General features: G+C 35.7%; 2 protein-coding genes across 2 annotated transcripts; one reads left to right on the top strand and one right to left on the bottom strand.

Moving 5' to 3' along the window:
• Positions 1-4,499: 4,499 nt before the first annotated feature.
• On the bottom strand, positions 4,500-11,200 carry RBM7 (RNA binding motif protein 7). Its single transcript, XM_016134937.2, has 5 exons — positions 11,011-11,200; positions 9,873-10,035; positions 9,182-9,269; positions 6,473-6,563; positions 4,500-5,591 (listed from the first exon to the last, which is right to left on the bottom strand). Exons 1-5 carry the CDS (start codon positions 11,104-11,106, stop codon positions 5,235-5,237), a joined length of 795 nt encoding a protein of 264 aa, XP_015990423.1. The 5' UTR covers positions 11,107-11,200; the 3' UTR covers positions 4,500-5,234.
• A 52-nt stretch (positions 11,201-11,252) lies between these two features.
• Positions 11,253-15,784, top strand: CUNH11orf71 (chromosome unknown C11orf71 homolog). The gene has a single exon (XM_016134938.2). It carries the CDS (start codon positions 11,431-11,433, stop codon positions 11,827-11,829), a length of 399 nt encoding a protein of 132 aa, XP_015990424.2. The 5' UTR covers positions 11,253-11,430; the 3' UTR covers positions 11,830-15,784.
• The last annotated feature ends 348 nt before the right edge of the window (positions 15,785-16,132 follow it).

Consider the following 16,132-nt stretch of genomic DNA (forward strand, 5'->3'; position numbering starts at 1 on the left):
TAGGACGGGATGAAATTCATGGGGAGGAGGGTCAGCCAAAGATGGATGTGGTTCTAGATTCCCTCAGAAACCTAGAGAGGTGTGCTTGGGCTTGGATTATACCCGGCTAGCTTATCGCCAGGCAATGTGGAAAAGTCCTGAGATCATCTACTTAGTGATATAGTTTCTCTCTCAAAGTTTTGATGACATAGGCCACATTCTCTGTCCACAACTCCATAAAATTAGATGTCACGATCAAAGAAAGAAAAAAAAGTCATTAGGAATAAGAACCCAAATAACTAGAAAGAAAAATCAAACCTAAAAATGTATAGACCATTTGAAATGATGACTGCATTACATAACAAAACCATGGATTAACTTCCACTCATAGTCAAGACGGAATATTAAGATTAGATTTACCCTCCTACATGAAACAACTGAAACAAAATATGAAGCAAGAGAAAGGACATCAGGTACAAAGGGCAGTGATCCCTGAGAAACAGGAAGTAAATGAGGTGAGCCTATGACTGCCTCCTTAAAGGGATTTTCAGGCTGCAGTTGTGTGTGTGGTGGGGTGGAGGAGGGGAGAGGGAAAGGGAGCAGGGCAGGCAGAGCCTGGGTCAACTCCCTGAGTTGAGATAGAGTCCAGGAAAACCAAGGCAGCTAGAATGTCCAGTATACACTATTGAAGAGGATTAAGATGCACAGGGAGAAACTCCCAGAGATCTGCAGGTCTCCTGTGTTTATTACAATAGTGATCAGCATACAGGTTTGAAGAAAGTACCCAAGGCTGGGGAAAGAATTGCCCCCAAAGAATCAGAAGGGAATACTATTCAGCACTCATCTAGAACCAGGAATAGTATCTGTTCCCACAAGCCAGATTGAATCTCCATAATTTATGAGGCACCTAGAGTATTCAAGAGTGTTACCCGGGTAGTGGGAAAATTAACCCTAGTTATTTCTCAAATCCTGCCCAACATATCTAAAAACAACTCCTGAAGAGATACAACTGTTTACAAGTAATTTAACTGTGTCCCAGAACAAAGCTCAAAAATATTTATAAAAATACAAATTATCAAGCATCCTATAACATAAAATTTATAATGCCTAGCATCCAATCAAAATTACAAGACATGCAAAGCAGCAGGAAAATACATCCAATGCTAAGAGTGAACCAGTAGAAACTAACCTAGAACTCAACTGAAAAAGAATTAGTAGACAAGAACATTAAAAGTAATATAAATTTAATCCATATTGAAATATTTAAGTGAAGACAGTGAAGATAAAAAAAAAATCCAAATCATGTGTTTATTAACTCAATGTGGGGGGGGGTGGAATTCTCCGACAAGTATATGTATATCAAATCATCATGTTACACACTTTCAATATCTTAGTTTCGTCAACTGTACCACAATAAAACTGAAAAAAAGGAAATAATCAGCCATCCAAATTAAACTTTTAGAGAAAAACTACAATGTCTAAAATAAAGATTATATTGGAATTGTTGATTAGACACTGCAGAAAAAAAGATTAGTGGACTTGAAGACTGCAATACTATCCAAAATGAAACAGAGAGAAAAAATAATTTTAAAAATAAACAGCACATTGACGAGTTACGGGACATCAGCCTCACACATAAGTGTAGTCAGAGTTTCTGAAAATTAAAGTAGCAACAAAAATTTTTTTTGAGTAATAGCCAAAATTCTCCAGATTTGATGAAAATGATAACCCACAGATAAACCCATGTAGCTCAATGAACCCAAGCAAAAAGAACATGAAGAAAACATTAAGGCACATCATAAATTGCTCAAAACCAGCCAGAGAAAAGCAACACATTATATACATGACAGATTTCTTAGAGGAAAAAATCTGAGCAAGAGGCAATGGAGCCAGTTTTATAGTATTAAGAGAAAAACCTTTCGACTTAGAATTTTATACCCCCAAAAAATTATATTTCAAAATGAAGGTGAAAAAGACTTTCAGACATACAAAAACTAAAATAATTCATCACCAGCCAACTTGCGCTATAAAAAAATGTCGAAAGAGCTTGGCACAAAATAGCCAACATAATGAAAACCCTGCATCTACATCAAGAATACTTTATCCAGCAAAGTTATGAGAGTCAAAGGATAAGAGCTTCCAAAACAAAAATAAGCTAAAGGAATTTATCACCACCGAGCCAGTATTATAGGAAATGTTGGAGGGACTTAAGAAAAAACATGTATCAAAAACATGAATAAAAAATGGTAACAACTATATTCCTATATTAACAAGTACCTCAAATGGAAAAGAATTAAGTGCTCCAACCAAAGATAAGAGTGGCTGAATGAATAAGAAAACAAGACCCCTACATATGCTGCCTACAAGAGACTCACTTCAAAGACACACAGACTAAAAGGAAGGGGATGTAAAAAGATATTGCCTTGGTGGACCCAGGGAGGATTGCGCTGAATGAAATGTCAGAGAAAGACAAATGTCACATTTCATGTACATGTGGAATCTAAAGAACAAAAAGTATCAATAGTTCTTCAAACAGAATGCCAGATAAATGGATCTACATAATGGAAAATCTGCAAAAACGGTTAACTACTGAAAAAATATGTAAGATTTAATTTAAATCTCCTTAAAAGAGACTGCTTTCACAAAAGAAAAACAATGCAGTATGGAGCTTATACTAGCAGAACCATAATTCTAAAATCACTAAGATATTTTAAAAACAAAAACCTCATGAATATAGGTCCAAAACTTAAATTTTTGAAAAATAGAATTCTCGAGTATATTAAAGGCACAATTGACTATAATACATCATTTTAATATTAGGATGCAATAATGGTTCGGGGTTAGGAAATCTGTTCAATTTGACAAATCTTTTGTTCATTCATTAAAGATTTACCAAGTATTATACATATGCCAGGCACTGGATACAGTGAAACAGTGGTGAACAGATATGGTCTCTGCCTTCATCAAGCACTCGAGAGAAATACAAATAAAATAAAAATGCAGTTTAAAGGCTACAACAGGAGAAATACAGGGCACTGTAAGAATAAACTGGCACTTTTTAAACATCAGGGTGCTGTTGGAATAATCCTGTTAATTACCCATTCTAAGATGGTGGCAGTTGACACAGAGAACATGGGCCTGAACAACATAATTAGAAAGTGGTATAAAAAGTTTACGATGGCTTGGATTGAGGAGTCGTCAAAGATTCTTTGGCGGGGGGAGTTAGTCTTAATATGTTATGTATAGAAGGGTAAAAGAATCAGCTTAGATTGGAAAATACAAGGTTAAGTATAAAAAATTTCTATACTGTAGTACCTGTTTTATGGTGGTGTCATTCTCAGAACATCAGGGTTAGTACATGTTTATCAAACATTCAATTACAGAACCCTTACTTTGCAGAACATCATGTAAGAGTAGTATTTCATGGAACATACTCTGGGGGAACTACCCTCCCACAATCTCCTGTTTTACTCCTGTAGCTATTAATATCTAGGTGAATTGTCTAACTATATTCAATTATTTGAGGCTGTCTTACTCTACTCCTTTACACAGTACGTTTAGTTTGGTTACTTTCAACTGGGTGAGATGAAAGTGAAAGATTGATTGGAACCTCACAGGGGTGCCCCAAAGGCCATTAAAAAAAGAAAAAGATTATTCTGAACTAGGATCACCTGTGAATCAGTAGGATCTGACCCACAGATAAACGGTAATGAAGCAGTACTGACCTTTGTTATTATCTACACATGCTACTGAATAATTTTCATAAGACAGCTGAAAATACCAGGCTCACTAGAAACAAATCCTTCTATTAAACTGCTTAAGCACTTTAGATCTTAATGCTCTCTATGCTGAGTAGTTGGCCAGCTCCATTTACCTAAACACACACACACAAAATGGCATGCATTAGAAACAGAGAAAACCTGAATGTACATAAACTGCTATTGACCAAGGAGATTAAATTAGTTTACAGTGCTTGGAATATAATCTGTGTCACTGAAAATATGATTCTAAAATATTTAGTTCAACATGTACAAACAGTTATTTCAAGATGCTCTAAAGAACTGACATCATTAACACCAGGCAATCACTAAATAAATAAGTACGTTGCTAACATTTTGTGTAGTGTCTCTAAGGTGACATCAAAAAATTAGACACACCCCTCTTTTTTGTTTTCAATATATTAAAAAGTATCATAATACAAATGCTGTAGTTAATATTAAAAAGGATCCAAATATTTCAAGGAATGAATGTTTATCAAGTTCTACAAGGGAAACAGTATCTTAATACATAAAAGTTTTGTTAAAACAAGATTTAAAATTTTTTAAATCAGAAAGTGTTTAACACTAAATTCTTTCAAAGGTTCACACAAAAAATAAAATGTGTCCTTGTACAAATGCCCTGGGCACTTTGAAAATAGTCAATTTTTAAAGTCTGAGTGATAGAGGCAGCACTTCAAGGTTTTGTGAACCTTTTCCCAAATAAGTATACTTTCAATAAAACATTTTACCATTTTATCTGACTGCATTTACATTTTTTTATTCTTCATAAAAAAGATGTACACTAACACTGTATTAGAGATATTTAATTTCCTGAGTGACTTCAGTCATACACCAAACATGATTTAATGAGAAAATTCTAAAATTTTAGAATGAAAAAGCATATGCACATTTACACTTGTCTGCCCAATTAGGGTAAAACTCAAAAGAGCATGTCACAGAACTTACACCTAAGTTCCCTAAGAAGTTAATATGATTCATCCCCAAACTTTACCAACTAACTTTCTCAAATGTTAAATCACTGAAATTACATCTTCTAATTAATTAACAAAATACTGATAGTCATTTCAGACTATCAACCTGAATATTTTGTATTATATACACCAAAATCTGATTTACTAACAAGCAGGTTCTTGCAATACAAAAAGATAACAGATAATGAAAATATTTGTTTTATAATACAACCAATCCATATAATACATCCCTTCCTCAATTGTCTAAAACAATTAAGAATTATAGCACTTTATGTATAAAACCCTTTCCTCTCCATAAAACCCTGAGGTGAAAGGTTATTCATGTAAAAACTAGAACCACCATTCTCATTTCTATATTAGACTGTAGCTATAGGTTTTAAAAATTTTATAAAGAAATGTGTCAACTTGTAAAGTTGTTCTGTACAGTTTTAACAAACATTCCCAGACCAACTTAGCCAAAAGGGCCTGGAATGACCCCATAAAAACAATGTCCTTTGAACACTTGTTAGTGTCGAGCTGAGTGCCATTTTCCAGCTCTACTACTGTCTCTTCTGTTATCATAGTCATGGCTCCAGCCATCATGATTTCTATCTTCATAGAAATCTTCTCTGCTTCCTCTGTAATGATGGTCCGACCCATGATCACTGTAACGCTGTTCACGGCTATAATGTCTATCTGCTACATAAGGATAAGAATTCTGTCTGACTTTACGCTGTGACGGTGTATCTTGGCGCCACTGGGAGCTTGAAGACTGGTTAAAAGTATGATTATGTGACTGAACTGATGGAGAATATCCTGATTGATCAAGATGAGGAGAACCATATTTCCCACCATATGACATCTGTCTCATAACATTGTTCATCTGAGGAAAGAGAAAAAGGAAATGTTAACTGCACTGATATTTCTAGGTATCAAAGCCAATAGATACCTGATCACTATAACCAAACACGTAACGATGAAAAAGCAAAATCACTTGCCTAGACGGATCTTAAGTTAAACATAACTAAAAGCAGTACAATAGCATTATTCATTCCAATGTACACTTATAAGATATCTGTACAGACTACTACTCTTCGCCCTAAAGAGTATAACTAAGATGAAGTCATACAAAATGACTACATTGTGAATCATTGTGTGATAAACACATAAAGAGCCATGAGCTCAGTATCATTAGGAAAGGCTTCATGAAGGTAGCATATGATCAGAGTAGATCTCATAAGTAGTAAATGGACAGTAAGGCTAGTAAGATTTATTGGAATCAGACAATCAAAGAGCCTAATAAGGAAGCTAGAGAATTCTGACTTTGGCCTACAGCAAAATGACACAAAATAAGTAATATGTATAAAAGTTGGCCTCTCAATTTTACCATATTTTCCTTTTATATTTTTATTTTGTAAACCTGTCAAATTCAAAAGCCTAGGGACCACAAACCAAAACTGATTTGGACAAAGAAAAGAGATGAATGTAAGAGAAAAAAAAATGAAGGACTTGGCAATTGAAAGGAAAACAAATTTGAAACATACACACCAACAATGGCTGAAGGAAAATACAAATGTTAAATGCAGTTCTTCTATCTTTGATATTTAAATATATATTTTGGGGCAGTAAAAAAACTTAGTGATCAGTCTGCAAAGATCATACTAGTCTAAGTAAAATTTCAGAAGTTAATTTAAGAACCATCTGAACATTTTAACTATGTTTTTTTGTTTATTTTTAGTAATTCAAGTTGAAAAATCAGCCTACCACTGCTTGTCTCTGAAAATTTTCTGGAGAAGAAAAAGATCTCTGAATTATCTGTGCTGATGAAGTCATGTTATCCATAGTCCTTTCATACCTGCAAAAAAATAAAATAAATAAAACCAATATATAATCATTTATTCCAAACTATTTACTACATACCAATCATGAGCAAGACACAGTTCTCAAAGGTAGGAACAAGACAAACAAGATTATCATCTGCTCTCATGGAGCTGCAGCAAGGATTCAGACAATGAGACTTCACATGGTTATAAGTGATATACTGAATGACTAAACAGTAAGAAGAGGTAAGAGAGGGGGTTCTATTTTAGCTTGGTCGGTCAGGGATGGCCTTTCTAAAGAGACATTTGAAGTCAGAGTTGAATATAAAGGTTACTAGGAAGATAAACATTTCAGCTGAAGGAAGGACTAATGTAGGGGTGAGCAAACTATAGTCTGTGGGCCAGATCATTTTTGTAAACAAAGTTTTACTGGAACACAGCTATGTTTTGTTTTTATATTATCTATGTAGTACTACAATGGCAGAGAAAGAAACTGTATGGCCTGCAAAGTCTAAAATGTTAACTATCCAGTCCTTTATAGAAAAAAAATTGTCAACCCTGGGCTAGTGCAAAGACCTAGACTGAGAACTAAAATGAAAGGATTTTATCAATAAAGAGGACAAATAGGGAAACAAAAGAAATAAAAAACAGAATCTACATTTTTAGCTTGAGCAACTAGGTAGACGTATACTAAAACAGGAAAGAGGAAAAGGTTTAGGGGGGTTCTGTAACATAGAGTATTAATTTTAAGGAATTATTCCTTATTCCTCACTTCTTAAACAGGCAACTTGCTCTATAGAAAAACTCAATTTAGAAAATGTTATAAATTTATTTTATGCCTTTGGAATCAAACTACAAATTGATGTCTTATAGTTTAGATCTTTTTGAGTTTTCTTAAATCAGTTATATTATCTGTAAGCTAAGAGGGTAAAAAGTATAATTTTACTTTTAACAAAGAGTATAAAAATAATGTATACTCTAGCTTTGCATTAAAGTACTTAGTTGCATATTTTTCCCCAAGAAATTCTAATGGGGGGGGGTGGGAGGTAAAAGCTATTTTTTTGTCCCTCTAAAATAACCTTTAAAGGTTCTATAAAAGTGGTTGGAGATGCTTCAAATTCCATCTGAGTAGTGTTTAAACACAATTTCAGCTGGCAAGAAAGAATGGTAAGAGGATATATTTTTTATACTATTGCTTTCTTATAATTTCACCTTCCAATATTGTTTCATATCCATCCACTTCTCTCTAGCTCTTGACACCACCCTAATCCAACCATCAACCTCACCCCAGTAATTTCTCTGCTACCTTGCTACTAATACCACCAATACCTTACTATCAATAGCTTCCTAATTGGTCTTTTAATTTCATTCTTGTCCCTCCAATCCATCATCCCGTTGCAACCAAAAAACTCTTTCAAATATAAACCTAATCCTATTACTACTGCACTGAGAACATTTCAATGTCTTCCTATAGTTCTTATGGTAAAATCCCAAAATTCAAATTATAGCCTATAAGAAAGACTTATCATTCAGTCTCTATCTACTTCACCAGCATCATCCACTACTCTCCATTTTTCACTCATTATGATCTAGGCATACTGTCCTCTTTCAGTTCCTTATTCATTTATATCATCTCTCCTTGTTAAAACTTTCTCTAAGCACTTTCTACTCCTCTAGAGAATTTACTGTAGTAATTAAATAGGTAATCACAAAAAACATATAATATGTGTCCTCGTCTAGACTTTAAGGCTGTATATCACAGCAACTAGGCTTGATCTCCCTGCCTGGGTTTGCATCCCAGCCCACTGCTCATGAGCGGTTCTGACTTGAGCAAGTTAACCTCCAATCCTCATTTTCTTCATACATAAGGAAGAGATCATAATAATCCCTACCTCACAAGACTACTATGAGGAGTAAATGAGATCATAAATGCAAAAAACTTGGTAAAAACCTGACACATGACAGGTATCTTTTAACTCCTGAATGAAGCCCATTAATGATTGATAAAATATCTCTATAGATATACTAGGAAAAAACTGTCCCTGGTAAAATGTCAGCCTCCCCCCGCCCAAAGTAAATTAAATTAATATAAATATGGTAACTTTTCTAACTTTCAAGAGCTGGAAGGGATTTTAAAGATCATTCAATTCAATTTCTTTTCTTTACAAATGGAAGGATAGAACCAGAGAAATCAGACTAGTTTGAGATTACACAATTTGTAGAGCCAGACCTGGAATCCAATTCTACAGAACTCAGTCCAATATTCTGTTTACTAATAGGTATTTTTAAACTTCAAGTAACAACCAAAAAGGGGTCACAAAACTAATTTGAATTTTTAAAAGATAAAATGGAAAATTGAGTCTTGCAAGTAAAAGGGTAGTTTTGAGAAATTCTGTTTCAGTTATATGCATGTATATGTGGGTGTGGGTATGTCTTTACAAATGAATATAGTTTATATATGTATCTATTTTAAGGAAACTGTATATAATGTGTATATCTAGTCTCCTTAAAATAGATACATACATAACTATAATCTAACACAGGAAATAATTAAGGAGCATAAAGAAGAAAACCAATCACTTGTTATGTATTCTAAAATCACTACCTAAAAATATGTTGATAAATGATTTTAACAATAGGTAAGAAACATTACCTGCTAGGAGATGTAGAGGTAGGGCTTGAATTTCCAACATGATGCTGGGGATATGACAAACTAACATCCTGTGAGGCATGGCTACTTCCTAAAATGAAATAATTAGTAAAATTTTTGATAGAAAATTTAATTTGAAATGATCTCCCCCACCAATCATTCCAAAAAGGCTAAAAGAGAAAACCTCAAATTTTAGCAGACTGCTTTACAGTTTCAGAGTGAAAATTCTAAGTGTTTAATAGCAGATATGTCTAAAACAAATGGTCACAAAGGTAACATCCACTCTGGCCACAACATTCTGATCCTCACACAACATTTACGACTGGATACATGGAAAGTTTTATCCTCGCATGATCAAGAATGAAAATTTATAAAAGTAAATTACAAAGCAGCCAAGAAAAGTATTTTCAGAATATAATGCTTGCTTGCTCCTTTCACAGAATGAACCCAAACTCAGGTCCTTCTAACAATGATGTTTGTTCTTTTCATTAACCCAAACTGAAATTTTCAAATCAGTTTTAAAATTATGACTGTCAAAATCCACATTGTCAATGTTACCCATTTTCAGTGATACTATTTACTATTCAAAAAGCTTCCAGTATTTTCATCCAAAAAAATTTTAAACTGAATAAAACTAAAAATAAAAAAAATTAAGCAGCAAATAATCCCTCTCCCCAAATATCCTTGAAGTTACCTGATCTAAACTGAATTTTGATGGGCCTTCCAAAAAGTTTGATTCCATTAAGTAGATTCATTGCATAAGGAACAGATACTTCATGTTTGAAATTCACAAATGCAAACTGCTTTGGTTTACCATCCTTATCTTTTGGAATTTTCACTTTTATTACTGGCCCAGCCTATAGACAAAAAAGTTTACAATTTAAATAAGGCAATTTCAGGAAAATACTCAAATTTTACAAAGTTTAAAAACAGAAACATGATCAGATTTCCATCTCAGAATAAAGATCCTACAGTTATAACTGAAGATCAGATTAATTTAGGGGAAGGGAGCCCATAAGGAACTAGAAACAGTAAATGAATTACATTTCTCAGCACATTATGACTAACGAGTTGACCAACATCCGTCTTTTTCCCACTTCATGGAAATTAACGTTTATCAAGGACAAGAAAAAGTGGTTTTCTTGAACAAAATTCACTTTTGTTTCGATTAATCAAACAGCAACAGCTGGAGCATGGAACTAGAGGGAACGAGAGCTACTCTGAATTTTTAACACTTTTTAACATAGAAACGCCTGCCACAGTGCTGCTTTCCTACAGAGTATTTGAGTCTAATTTAAATATTTCAATGCTGCAATTTTATAAGAAATTTAAGTGGAAAACAATGACAAAGAAACTGCAACGTAATTTGTTAGTCATATACCAAAAACAAAGTGTCCTAAGGGGAAGATGAGAAAAGGAGAAATAGGAAAAACGCTACTCTATATAAATGTCTCATCACTATACTGCACACTTGAAACTAACATAATATTGTATTTCAACTGTAATTAAATTTTTTGAATTTAAAAACACTGCTCAAGGAAGAACCTACATGTATTATGTCCCTTTAGGGCTCCTGAATCGTTACCTTGGAAATGCTTCATTGAGGAGCCCTCCAACACCTTTAATCCTCACTTTCGCGTGAATTAGGGTTCTTTGATAATAAAGTGACACGAAGCGAACACCGTTCTAAGCGTGACCTCCAGCCCCAACCCGCCCACCTGTCGGGTGCCCAGACCAACAGCCAAGCTTGTGCGAAAAAATCGAGGATGGCCGTTGGGCCGGGACCTACGCGAGCGGAAAACGAAAGGAAAAGGTTAATCCCAGCCGGTTACCTGGTGGAAAAGCTCGAAAAGGAGTTCCTCCGTCACTTTAGTTTCAAGGTTGCCGACAAAGAGAGTGCGGTCCGCTTCGGCTGCCGCCGCCCCCATCTCAGCGTCGACCCTCCCTAAAAAGGCCGTAGGGTCGTCGCCGACGCACCCACTGCGCACTCTCGGAAAACCCACGTCCCCGCGCTCCCAGGCGTCACCGACGTAAACGTCAATCACGCTCGCTCTCGGACGGCGTCGACGTGCGCTGACGGACTGCGCATGCTCGCGAGAGCCGTTTGTTAAAGGCGGCCTGCCGCCGCTCTAGTTATGGGTTGAGGTGTGTTGGGTCTCGGTGTCCGAGACGGTCAGGCTTGATCTGTGGAGCAGCGGAGGGCCTGCCTTGACCGAGGGACGTAACACAAACACAAAAGGCAGGGTTTGAAGATGGTCCTAAACCATGTGTCCATGTCCGCTGGCGATCAAGGAAACGGAGTGGCCTACCGCTCTACCCGTGGCGACCACAGCCCGTCGGCCTTAGCACTGGTGATGGTCTCCGGAGACAGCTTTCTCGTTACCAGACCCGAGGCGGTTCTTCCAGGACCCACTCTTCGGGAGGCTGTGCGGCCCAGCATTCGTACGGAAAACCGTCGGGCGGCTGCTGGCGCTTGGGGCCCAACGCGCTTTATAAAGGGAAGGGACCTTGATGGGCGGAACAGAAGGCGTCAGTCAAGATTCTCACCTTACCCGACCCCTGGGGTTAAACTCGATATCCTAAGAAGCGTGCTGCAACAGCGTCTGATTGCATTTGGAGGTGTTATCGCAGCAGGCGGTCTTTCGTCTTAAAACGAATACCTCCCTCTGCCCCTTGATTAGCTTGTGAACAAGGCCTCTCTAAAATCCTTTTATGGTGCAACCGCAATCTTTAATTTTTAGAGGGATGTGTTTTCTTTTTAATATAAAAATACATAAGAGTCCTGTTAATACAGTACAGCCTAGCACAAAGAGAAAGTTTACTGTCGCTCAACTCAGATGATTTTAAGCGGCCAGAATGATTAGATCAGGAAGGAGGTAGATGAGATTTTTTTTCTTAGTTGCAAAACAGCTAATGGGACCACCCCTCCCAGAGGTCAACAATCCCTTTATTCACACTTTGTGAACTTCATTCAAACAAGGGATCCTAATTTCTCTTCTTTCCGTAAATCTTACTTCCCTTCACTGGCAGATTCTCCTACTTTGAGACTTGTAATTGAGCTTCCTTAACTGCTTGTCTTTCTCAGATTATTTCCTTTACTTGTGTTTGTGAAATGCTTCAAATTATTATCTTGGTTTATCTTTCCCCTGTGGCCCAGTAATCCTATTAGCTTGTCCTTAATATTTACTCTTTCATCTCCCTCCTTCACCTTTTCTTTAGTAATAATATCTAAAAACTTCAATCTCAACCATACTGAAAACAAAAGCAAAAACCTAAACCTTGCTACTCTTTCAAATTATTAAATTTACACTTCTTTTTTTTTGCCAAAGTCTCCAAATTTTTACACTTTTGACATTTTATGATTTACATTCAATCCCAACTTCCTTAATCAGAATCTGTTGTCTGTAAACTAACAAAAATTGGAAACAGTTGTCATATAGTCTATTAGGAAGCTGTTCATCTATTTAGCATCTTCCTTGAACTTTCTGGTTTGTCTTTACTTATTAAACCATTCAACAATATATGAAGTTCTCTGTGGTAAACACTGTGGATGAACTTTGCACAATCCTGCCATGGAGAGCAAGGTGTATGTTCTAGATGGAGAGGCTAATTAATCAATAGATAATCACCACACTGGACTGTTCATTAGGTGCCAGGATAATAAGCACCGGTTGCAATGGCTTTCCATAATACTGCAGTATCTTGGTTCTCTAATCTGACTAATCACTCCTTCCTTATTAGCTAATTTTTTTTTTTTCTAACAATACATTCTCCAAGATTTAAAGCATGGTATTGGAAAAAAGTGTGTTTGGAAGTGCCAGTTCTTTATGTAGGCAAGTAGACTAGCTTTTTCCCAGTGGACTTGTCTTAAGTTATATTCAGACAGCAAAATTACCACACACCGTACAGAACTGAATTGTTGGAACTACATCTTAAGAATGTTGATAAACCAGGGAACGTCCATAAGAGTGATTAAAATAGGTCATAGGAAAAGTATTTGAAAGAATAATAGCTCTCTTTGTTTGAGTGCTATGTGCAAGGCAGTTGCTAAGGGCTTTTAATTTGGTGCTTATTCAGATATTTGTTGAGAATTTATTCTGTGTCTGGTACTACCTACGCTAAGCACTTAGAATAAAGTTGTGAACAAGATAGGTAGGGTCTCTGCCTTTATGGAGCTTTATCTATGTTATTTAATTCTCACAACATCCCATTAAAGAGGTATTACACTTTCCTTTTTTTTTTTTTTTCCTGCTGAGAAACCAAGGCACAAAAAGTAAACTTTCCAAAGTTATGCAGCTAGTAAATGATAGAACAAACCATGCAGCCCTTCAGCCCAGGTTCCTCATTTGAACCATGCAACCCAAATAGAATTTACTATTTTCTCAATTCTCCCAAGGATAATATATACCTAATACTATTTTAGATATCAAAAAAAAAATGCTAATTCATAATAATATATGATGGATGCCTTTAGGCTAGGCATTGCAATAACCCATGGTTGAGAAAGGAATCCCAAACTTATATGCTAGGAGTTTTAGACTGGGAAAGAATAAAATCAAGGCTGCACGTAAGGATTTTCATAAAACTTAAGAGATGCCTAATAGTGGAATATACCACCTCACAAAGTAATGAATTAACTGCCCAGAGTTCAAATAGAGACTAAATCCTGTCAAGTATGAAATAGGACTTGCTGACTTCTTCAATTTTTTCCCATTTAACCTATGATTGTATCCATTTAAAAAAAAAAATGGTTCAAACAGGAAATAGAAAATGGGGATGAGAAGAGAAAAATGAGGTATAATAAATAGGATAACCATATTTACTGTGCAAACCAGGACACTTGTGAGCGGAAGAGGTTGTCATCAAACTGGGGCAATAGGCATGAACAGGGCTGTCCCAGGCAAATTGGTTGGATTATATAACCCTAGGAGAGGATACAATATTAAATATGCCTTTAAAGTAAATTTATTAGCTTCAGGGAAAGGAGGCTGAGATTCGTCAACGAAGCAACAAAAGTCTGGCATAAAAGTGCACAAGAGGAGGGGAGAACCCACTGGGAGTAACTTTGTTTCTGTGCTGGCATGGAGTCATCAGGGCTTTGATTGAATAATAGTGTATATGTGCCAGAAAAAAAAGAAAATGATATGAAAAAGAAAATTACTGTTTTGACAAGAGGAGAACCTTGTTTACATAAATGCTCCATCATTTTAAATTTGAGGTAATGAATATCTAAATTCTTGTTCTTAACATCTGCACGAGGGTCCAAGTTACAATGTGTTCCTAGAGTCACAAAGACTATATTGTAGAAGCAAGAGCAAACATAAACCTCTTTCAATCAAATTACCTGAAGCAAGGATAATTTAAGTATTCTCAAAAGCAGTCACTGTTATTAAAAATCTGTATGTTAATCTACAAAATGAATTTTTACTTAACGTCAGGGGCTAAATATAGCATACCATTTTAAGATGAATTTTCTAAGTGTAATACAAAAATTATTCCAAAAAATTAATACTTCTATAAGTTTTTAAAAAGCCATTGTAAATTCTTATTCGTTTTTATTGCCCCTTATTTATTATATTATACTAAGCAACTGCCCAGCATGTGTTCAAGTGGAGTCCTATTAGAATATTTACTTCCTCTACACATCAGCAATAAAACTCTTAAAAAGAAAGTCTATTTGGGGTATAGGAAAAAAAACCTATAAGAGTGTTTACCTCAGTAGTCACATTTGGTGGCAAGCCTAACTCTAAGAGTGCTAACTTGGGAGGAAGAAGGGAGGGTGGAAAGTCTTGCAGGCAAGAAGAATAAGTAGACTTTTAATGGTCAAAGGCTCAACTGCTTGGCAAGCAAAATTGTCTTTCATCCCTTTGGTGATCTATTCAGATCCTACTCAGCTGAAGCTTTTTCTTTCTAGTTTCCATGAAAAGTATTCATTTCCTAGTCAACCAAATGTTAAGTTTAAATACCTATGAGGCTGTACCATCTGTTACATGTGCTCCTTGTCTATATCCATTCAATTACAAAGTCCTGCCCATTTTATCTTCAAAGTGTATTTATCTTATGTTTCTGTAATCACTTTCATCACCTGGACTGTATTTACCTGGGCATTTATCCTCTTTTGTTTGCCTCTCTCTACATCCTAAATGTACATACAACCTCCAGACTAAGGAGCCTAAAGCATAAAGCATCAGAAGATCACTTAATTACTACTCACTCCAGTGTTTCCCATAGTATATCACAGAACCTCCACTAAAAATACAAGATGCTTCTTTGAAAAAAGACAAGATGTCAATAAGTTTGAAAGCAATGCATATTTTATCACCTTCTTAGGGAATTAATTTGTAATAACATGTTAAAGGTTCTGAAAATTCCTTTAGGGGGAAAAAAATTGGATTTTAACTTCATTTTAACCAGTGTTTCACAAATTTATTTGTCCATAATTTTAAAAGTCTGCATACTACCTATCTTCCTGAGGAACCTCAGTTTTATAGAAATTAGAAATGCTGCCTACTTAAAAAGCTCCATTTGCTCCCTCCCTGCTTTTGTTGTTAGAAATGGATTTTTATATAGCATGGCAGAATTTAGTAAGTTTTAAAAATACTATTAGTTAAGCAAATTGGTTGCTTTCCTCACTCGTGGCTTGACAAGGTTCAACCCCATCTTTATTCAACATGATGGCTGGTACCCATCAATGTCTTTGGCGAGTGTGTGGGAGAAGGGAGGCAAGTATGCAGCTGCAGATGCCCTAGCCACTGAGGATCAAGGCTGACATTACTACTAATGAAAGTCATTAGGGACATCCCCTGATGAATATAGGTAGGTGCACTTATTAAGTATGCTAATAATGTTTTTAAAAAGTAATGGTTTACTTCAGTTATTTCACTGGAATATCTGAAGGCAACTCTACTTCAAAATACACTGCTTCTGAATCAGAGGAGAAAAATAATTGCCTTC

The sequence above is a fragment of the Rousettus aegyptiacus genome, unplaced genomic scaffold (assembly GCF_014176215.1).
Source record: "Rousettus aegyptiacus isolate mRouAeg1 unplaced genomic scaffold, mRouAeg1.p scaffold_m13_p_5, whole genome shotgun sequence".
Lineage (NCBI taxonomy): Eukaryota > Metazoa > Chordata > Mammalia > Chiroptera > Pteropodidae > Rousettus > Rousettus aegyptiacus.

Coding starts and splice junctions, on each gene's coding strand:
- CUNH11orf71 (XM_016134938.2), top strand. CDS start 11,431: ATGGTCCTAAACCATGTGTCCATGTCCGCTGGCGATCAAGGAAACGGA.
- RBM7 (XM_016134937.2), bottom strand. CDS start 11,106: ATGGGGGCGGCGGCAGCCGAAGCGGACCGCACTCTCTTTGTCGGCAAC. Junction 10,036..11,010: donor TTTTCGAGCTTTTCCACCAG/GTAACCGGCTGG, acceptor TTTTGTCTATAG/GCTGGGCCAGTAATAAAAGT. Junction 5,592..6,472: donor ATTTTCAGAGACAAGCAGTG/GTAGGCTGATTT, acceptor CTCTTTCCTCAG/ATGAACAATGTTATGAGACA.